This window comes from Schistocerca cancellata, chromosome 5 (genome assembly GCF_023864275.1).
Source record: "Schistocerca cancellata isolate TAMUIC-IGC-003103 chromosome 5, iqSchCanc2.1, whole genome shotgun sequence".
Taxonomy (NCBI): Eukaryota; Metazoa; Arthropoda; class Insecta; order Orthoptera; family Acrididae; genus Schistocerca; species Schistocerca cancellata.
This window is the reverse complement of record NC_064630.1, coordinates 200,553,542-200,562,502: the sequence shown is the minus strand read 5'-3', so window position 1 is coordinate 200,562,502 and position 8,961 is coordinate 200,553,542. Positions and strand designations below refer to the sequence as shown.

The 8,961-nt window shown below is 45.0% G+C and overlaps 1 protein-coding gene across 1 annotated transcript in view; it reads left to right on the top strand.

Annotated features, from left to right (window-relative positions):
* The first annotated feature begins 2,163 nt into the window (after positions 1-2,163).
* Positions 2,164-8,961, top strand: part of LOC126188443 (uncharacterized) — a 29,095-nt gene continuing 22,297 nt past the window's right edge. The window contains exon 1 of the mRNA XM_049930048.1: positions 2,164-2,346. Coding sequence (XP_049786005.1) covers positions 2,164-2,346 — 183 coding nt within the window. The remainder of the gene's footprint in view (positions 2,347-8,961) is intronic.

Here is an 8,961-nt window from a genome sequence, read left to right as displayed (position 1 = left end):
ACCTGACACACCTGACCTTGCTCCCTCGGACTTCCAGTTGTTTGGGTCATTAAAGGACGCCATTCGTGGAAGACATTTTGTGGACGATGAGGATGTGATTCATACCGTGACGGACTGGCTCCGGCACCAGGAAAAGGAATGGTACCAAAAGGGCATAAAAGGTTTCGCGCTAGAGGAAAGCCCTAGAACGGGTTGGAGATTACTTGGAAAAATACGATGTTTAGATAAAACACCATTGTTTCGTGTGTGTAATTCTCATTATGTTCAATAAAGAATTGTTGAAGAAAAAAAATGCGGTGCATTACTTTCTGAGCAACCCCCGTAGTTATGATTTTTTAAAATTCGGATGATTCTTTTTGATACACGTATATTTGTTTCTCCCTCTGGGGTAATCAAGAAACGTACGACCATAAGGATTGTAAACCCCGTGATATATGGAGGTTTGGATCTGTGCTGGAAGCTTGCTTGGATAGCCCAAGTGATTAAAGTGACATTAGCGATAAGCGGAAAATACAGGATCGACTGCCGACACGGCATTCGTCACTTATCACAAATTGTTGATGTAAATCCGTATCTTGCCAGAAGAACTGATATAAGAAGATCTGCGGCAAAGTTTGTTCTAAGATTGCTTTAAGACAGTCAGAATTAAAATCGTGTGAAAAGAGCCACAAGACGATCGAAACTTACTTTCAGGGGTTGTTATTGTGATGAAAGTTGGATTCATGGCTACGACCTTGAAACTAAGCAGCAGTCGTAGCAACGGAAGAGTCTTTGTTCATTTCGGTCAAATATAGCTCGACAGGTCGAAAGTAACAGTAAGTCCCCGTTGACCAGTGTTGTCCTCATATCGACCGGATTTTTCTAGAGAGGTCGAATGTCGTGGTCAAATATTTAAAAAGAGCTCTGTCGAGATGTTCTGAAACGTTTGAGGAAGGATATGAGAGGAAAGGCCCACAAAAGTGGCGTAAAAACGACTGAGCACTCCACCATGCCAGTGTACAAGCACCCGTTGCCTACATTACTCAGGAAATTTTGACTAAAGATGGGATGACAGTTGATTCATACCCGCAGTAGTCACTACACTTCGTGTGACCTCGTCTTCTTCTGCAAGAAGAACAGTCAAGTTATCAAAGATGTGGTACAGTGGACGGTATTCCAGCGCATCCGTAAAGGGCACTAAACACGAACAAAGACAAATTTCAAGTATTCATTTCAAAATTGGCAGAATCGTTGGGATTGGTGTATTCGCTCCGAAAGTGTAAGTTTTGAAGATTGTGGTGCACAATAAGATCTAGGTAAGGTGTAACAATTTTAATTAACATATTTCAGGAGCTCTAGGATACCACCTCTTATCTGGAAGGAAGTAGTATGTTGACTGAATATTTTGACACATGCCCCTTGTATTTTAATAGTATACCTTTTCTTGAGGTACTACGTCTCTTGCTCTTGCGTTTGCCGCTGAAGTTTGTGGAGCATAACAGTGTTACTATGGCGCTGAGTAAACAGACCCGTAAAGCGAAGTATTCCGCTCCTATTTGAAGTCTTTCAATCTCAGGAAGTTTCAGTGCAACAGACACTCCGCAGCATAGTGGAGGTTACATTTAGGGAAGTCCAGGATCATTCGACAACTATTTTTTTCTTTTTTTTTTCGAATATTATCATTACGGAAATTAGGTCAGCTGGCGCCGTTGGAAAAAATTGGTTCAAATGGCTCTGAGCACTATGGGACTTAACATCTAAGGTCATCAATCCCCTAGAACTTAGAACTACTCAAACCTAACTAACCTAAGGACATCACACACATCCATGCCCGAGGCAGGATTCCAACGTGCGACCGTAGCGCTCGCGCGGTTCCAGACTGAAGCGCCTAGAACGGTGCCGTTGATTTTGACTACTCTGATGCTGGTAGTGTTGCACAGCAGCAAAATAGAGGAAGTGCGGCACGTGCTGGCTTGTACTCATTTCGCAGGGGCGCAGTGCGCGCTCTCATTTGTATGCAGGGGTAGAAGGTCCGCGCAGAGTTACCGGACGCGATACTGGCTCACGAGAATGGCACCGCGTTACCCCGCAAAGAGTCCGCACAACTCACAACAGTGAGCGGGCCCGCAGTAATCCATTAGCCCGCGCGCGGCTGCCCGGCCACCCGGCTACCTGCGTGATTAGATGGGCAAGTTACTGGCGCCAACTTGCGCGCCAGCTTTAAATTCCCCGCCGGGCGCCTGGGCGCGCTCGCGTCTGTGCGCCTCGCCTTCTACAGGGGCCGCCGGTAATTATATTTGCAGCTCCGTGCCACTTCTGGACGGACCGGGCTTTCCAATTAACGGTGAAAAATGTCAGTTGGCTCAGGTAACGCAATTGCAACGAGACGAGGTAACTCAACGGCCACACCTTACCAAACCGGGCGACCCTCTGCGTTACTGCGTCCCCTTTCGTCCTTCGCGAAAGGAGCGTAATATCAGCACGACACCTACGACTGCTAACAGAGCATAGGCGCCTATGGAAACCAGACCAGTTCGTCCAAGTGCAGTTGACAAAATGCCGCACATGTTACGGTTGTCCATCGATGCTTCCAGTAACAGCATATGTATGATCCATGGGCCAGTTTAAACAGCTGATAGAGGTGACGCAATGGTTAAGGTTCTGGACTTCTATTCGGACGGAGCGGAGTTCAGACCTCCCAGGCTATCCCGATTCGCACGACAGTGAGTCAATAAATAAGTCGCAAGAGACAGAGTACCGCATATCGCTTTAAATTTGGCACCTATACGTATCTAGAAGATGGCAGCAGATGTCGCGTGGACAGTAGCCAATACAAAGCGTTCCGCGGTAATTGGTTACTGATCTGCAATCAGCTTAAGACGGCAGATGAGCTACGAGTATGAATCCGACTAGAACACCGCGACTTTTGCGAACCGAGGGACTGTCCACAGAGCACGTCCATCGTGAAATTCGTCCCACGTACTGTTGTAACCGTATTTCAAGGTAATATGTGTTCAGTTGGATACAGGAATTCCACAAAGGACAAGAAAAAGTTACAAACGTCTTTGCCACCTGGGTTATCCAGTCTAGGGAATTTGGACACATCGATCTTGTGGGCTGCAGAGATTTAAGGAACCAAATAAACCTGTTATATCCCGATATGCCACTCGTTAGATTCGAACGCTTTCAAAAGAATTCTATGCTGCAGGCTTTCGACGCCTTGTCGAACGGTGGGTGACTGCTCAAGTTTACAAGGGAAGTATGGTGAAAATAAATTTCAGGCTCATTTCCATGGTCTGCTTATGTCGCTTAAGCCGAATATCCTGACAGTTCGATTGAAAAGGACACGACCAATGTTCCGTCCCTCTTCATTGTTTTCATGATGGATCTCGTGAACTCCGCGGCCGTTGATAACGCATCCAGCTACAAATACTTCCAAAAAAGCTTTATTTCAGTGCCGTAACTAGTTTCGGACTATCACGCCCATGACCAGTGTTTACGATTACACTAATATTTTCATCAGCAGCATGACGTCCGCTCGTGCACTGCACAAGAATATTGGAAAATTTAGCGCCACTTTGGATGTTTTTTCGACAGTAAAAAAACCTAACGTGTCTGTATTGGATTACGTGTATAGTGGAAACAGTTGTATGCATTTACATATGTTGCAGCTGACGGTGCTTTGTACGCATTCGTCCACTCAGTTTTTAACACTGTTTGATAGCACCACATTTCAAATACTTCCAGTTTCTTCTTCTCATTTCTAGATGCCAACGGTCTTACCGTAGTGATAACACCGGTTCCCGTCGGATCACCGATGTTAAGCGTTGTTGGGGTTGGCTGACACTTGGATGGGTGACCGAGCGCTGTTTGCAAGCAGGTCCTTGTGGGGCCAGTTGAGAAGTAATTGCAATTTCAGCAACTTCTTCCCTAACCATTATCAGTTGCCAACAGCACTTTTATTGAAGAAAGCTTTCCTGGCCTGTGTCATGTAACTCCGATACCTTTCTTGAATCTTGTCTATTTCTGTTTACCAATTTTGATGTAAAGCAAGTTGTCCTCCTTTTTACTATTCTTCCTCGCTTTCGTCTTTCCTGTGTTCACCTGTGAGCATTTCCTGTGCTCAGTATGCTGTCTATTCCTCTCGACCGGTCTTCTAAATTTTGTTTACAAATGAGCCGTGTCGTGTCGTCCGCAAAATTCAGCGTTGCTGTTCTTACTCTCACATTAATTTTGATCTATCCTTATATACTCACAGAATGTATTCTTCCTCCATTGAACTTCCTAGCCATCAGATCGTTACAGCCTTTTCTTCCTTCCTCCTTGTCACTTATTTCTCGTATGCTACATAATTGTCCTTACGGAGACCAGCTTGGTGGAATATTTTCTCTTGAAAATGTTAATTTTTGACCTTGTTTTATCGATAAACTGGATATAACTAATGTTAATTTGGGTGAAACTGAACCACTACGGGGTACTTTATATTATTCTTTATTCTTATGACAGTAAATACAGCAAATGAGTTCACTATCCTGGATTTCGTATTTTTTCGCTAGTCGGACACTTTCAAAGCGTCTAGGACTGCGTGATGTGTCGGCGGATAATTCGTGCAGATCCTAGTGAACTGGTTTTTGCATTTGCATTTGGAATTTTATCGATACCAATGGTTTTCTAGTGTCCATTAAGATCTTACGGCACTGTTTCCAGTGAGCCGAGGGCCATTGGAACCACTTTCACTGGTTTACGCCACAGTCGCCCTAGTTTGATTTTGAAGTCTTAGTATTTGGCAAATTATTTGTTTCTCGTCGATTCTGCTGTCACATGGGATGGCAGTGTCAACGATCCACAATTTCTTTCAAAATGGTTCAAATGGCTCTGAGCACTATGGGACTTAACATCGGAGGTCATCAGTCCCCTAGAACTTAGAACTACTTAAACCTAACTAACCTAAGGACATCACACACATCCATGCCCGAGGCAGGATTCGAACCTGCGACCGTAGCAGTCGCGCGGTTCCGGACTGAACCGCCTAGAGCCGCTCGGCCACCGCGGCCGGCACACAATTTCTTTGTCTCCACAGTTGTGATGTCGGGTGTGTTTGTGTTCCAGCATTCGATCTGTCTGAAGTCAGAAGTCCCATTTGGCATGTCCGTTTTCGAGAACTTTCTCTGGCTTGTGGTCCCATCAGTTTGTTACCACACGCAGATACTAAGTTTGACATAAATTGCGGAGGACTATTCGTGACACATCATTGTATCTCTGCTTGTAATCAGTCTGAGCGCTATTTTTGCACCAGTCAAGATATGGTCAATTTTTTCTCCAGCTTGTTAGCAGAGCCTGCACTTTGAGTCTTTTGCTGATTTCTTGATGGCGTTCTGATGGCTTGTTCCTGTGCAGCAAAAATATGCCTTTTAGTTTCCTTCCTTAGGATTGCTTGGTCAACCAAGACGAGATCGTTTCCTAATCTGTATTGCCTTCAATCTTCTCCAAAAACTGCCCGTGCGATGCTTTGTGGCGCAACTGTCAGTCTGGCACTGGCGTACAGCTGTCCTGTATTGATTCTTAGTTTGCTATACCTTGAGAGGATTACTGTTGTTGATTTTTGTCAGAGCTGATTCTTTGATGTTTTTCACATAGTCTGTCAATGTATGCTTATCTTCTCCCCATCACTGCCTCACTTGCAAGAGTTCTGTACAGTTTGCTGTTCTGTACAAGTACAGAATGTCATCATCACCGCGAGGGGAAGTACAGGGTGAATTGTCATGAGTTTCCTTGTTTTCCTGACAATATTATTCAGCTATACTTATGTACAGTCGAAAATGCCTACAGCGTGTCTGATCAAGGGAATGACTCAGGTATTGAGTGCCTTGATGGTATTAACACGATTTAGTTTGATTTTCGGAATTTTTCCAACCCTTTGTCTGTACTCTTTGCTGACCACATTTCTTACGTGCCCATGCTTGATATTGTCCTAATTGTAAAATTCCTAGGTATTATTATTACTAAAAATGCTTAGTTTCAATTGCTCCTGAATGTGTGAAGTAGTGTGCATTAATCTGGTGCATGGTAGAAAATTTCGATCCCTTCAAGCATTAGGAGTAAATAAAAGTCATATTCCTCAATATATCTTGTAGAATATAATACTTCACGGAATAGACACAGAGTGCGATTGGAATAGGCATTAAATAAGGTCTCATCTTTAAAGTTAAAAAAGGCTGATATTTATTGAATGACGAGCGTCCATTTGTAAGCTCGACTTCGTGGAACAGAAGCGAGTGAAACGGTACATTATTTAATATGCCCAGAGTGCACTAAAATGTGATGGAATTTACTGTCAATAATACTTACTTGAAATTTAAAGCAAGCTTATACTATTTCAATACGTTTTTTGGATTTAATTCTTTAAGTCGAGTTTTCTCAAGTGTTGCATTTTTTATTTGTTTCGCTGTTCTCGCCGGGGTGGCGTAACGTTTAACTGTCTTCTGGCCATCAGCTTAAGTTCTGCAGTTTCCCTAAATCGCTGAACAGGAATGCCGGGCAAAGGATACAGCCATTTTCCGTCTCCAACCCAGACTGTGGTCTGCCTAATGACATCGCCGTCGACAGGACTTCAAACGTATATCCTCCTTCCTTCACACAACCGAAACGCTCATCGCAGGCATCGATAGCGCGGCGGAAAAACCGGCGTCATAACTCGCCGCCCGCAACACGCGTCGGCTGGAGCCGCTCTCCAATTACGGCGCTCACGGCCGCTTCCAGGAACGGCGCGCCCTTATCTCCCTCGCTTATTAGCCGCCGTAGGATGCGGCGTTTTTCGTCGGAAGTTCTTTCTAGCACTTTATTTCCGGAGATAACTGTGCGTGACTGTTTGCCGTTCTTCATCTGCTTCCGAGAAGTGGCACGTGTTAGTGCGATAGGCGGCAGAAGTAATCCGCGTTACTGCCTCCGAGCGGTGAAATTTAATTTAGTGCCGAACATCATCACCGCTCTCTCCGCCTTCCGTTACGCTATTACTGCTTTAAACAACGTATTCACTTACACGCATCTAAGGTAGACCTAAATCATGACTCCCCAATCGTCGGCTGACTTGTTTTGCTTCTACAAAAGGAGACGTTTCCTTGCTCAGTTTCTAAGTGTGTTTCCATAATGTGTATCTTACCTTCTGCAGTAGTATTCCAGTTATTTCGTCCGACAGTTGCTATACATTTCTGGAAAGATCCTATTTTACAGCGTGAGGCGCGTTTTTTATTTCGCATAAACAGTTTATTTAATTTCATTTCCAATTAACTAATATGACCCACTTCGGAATTTTCAAACGACATCATGCAGTGTGTATCATGAACCGCAACAACCAGAGTTGTTGGGCATTGCAACAGTTGCCCGATGTTGGACTGCTTGGGAACGTGAGGCCATGCGTATTGGCCGTCGAGGTTCCAGTCAGCCACGTCTGATTACCACAAGGTGGGTGACTTCACCGCGCCTGCCATTTGAGAATTGTAATGAAACGTTCTGTGTCATCCCGTACCATTGGTGGAGGACTAGCAGCAGCGGAGTAGGGAAACAAAGTAAGAGCCTACGGAATATCAGACCAGCTGTGCGGCTGGATTGAAGAGTTTTTAGCAAACAGAACACAGCATGTTGTTCTCAATGGAGAGACGTCTACAGACGTTAAAGTAACCTCTGGGGTACCGCAGGGGAGTGTTATGGGACCATTACTTTTCACAATATATATAAATGACCTAGTAGATAGTGTCGGAAGTTCCATGCGGCTTTTCGCGCATGATGCTGTAGTATACAGAGAAGTTGCAGCATTAGAAAATTGCATCGAAATGCAGGAAGATCTGCGGTGGATAGGCACTTGGTGCAGGGAGTGGCAACTGACCCTTAACACAGGCAAATGTAATGTATTGCGAATACGTAGAAAGAAGGATCCTTTACTGTATGATTATATGGTAGCAGAACAAACACTGGTAGCAGTTACTTCTCTAAAATATCTGGGAGTATGCATATGGAACGATTTGAAGTGGAATGATCATATAAAATTAATTGTTGGTAAGGCGGGTGCCAGGTTGAGATTCATTGGGAGAGTCCTTGGAAAATGTAGTCCATCAACAAAGGAGGTGGCTTACAAAACACTCGTTCCATCTATACTCGAGTATTTCTCATCAGTGTGGGATCCGTACCAGGTCGGGTTGACAGAGGGGATAGAGAAGATCCAAAGAAGAGCAGCGCGTTTCGTCACAGAGTTATTTGGTAAGCGTGATATCGTTACGGACATGTTTAGCAAACTCAAGTGGCAGACTCTGCAAGAGAGGCGCTCTGCATCGCGGTGTAGCTTGCTGTCCAGCTTTTGAGAGGGTGCGTTTCTGGATGAGGTATCGAATATATTGCTTCCCTCTACTTATACCTCCCGAGGAGATCACGAATGTAAAATTAGAGAGATTCGAGCGCGCATGGAGGCTTTCCAGCAGTCGTTCTTCCCGCGAACCATACGCGACTGGAACAGGAAAGGGAGGTAATGACAGTGGCATGTTAAGTTCCCTCCGCCACACACCGTTGGGTGACGTGCGGAGTATAAATGTAGATGTAGAAGTATCGTCCCACGTGTAGGTTGCCGTTAACAGCACAACACACACGGCTGCTTTTGCAGTTGAGCCGTAACAGGGAAACATTGTTTGCTGGTGAATGGCGTCGCATTGTCTTCAGTGATGGCCATCGTCGTCGTTGTCGATGGCACCCTGGGGAGAGGTCTCATTCTTGCAACGTTTTGGAAAGGCAGAACAGTGTTCCTGCTGGTGTCGGGTACGACTGCAGGTCACGGTAGGTAGTGATCGAGAAAACTCTGGTGGCACAACGGTACGTCACTGACATCCTGCGCCCTTATGTGTTACCTCTCACTCGGCAATATCGTAGTGCCATTTTTCAACGGGGCATTTTTCTACATGGCACGTGTCTCTGCGAACTGTCTGCGTGATGATGAGG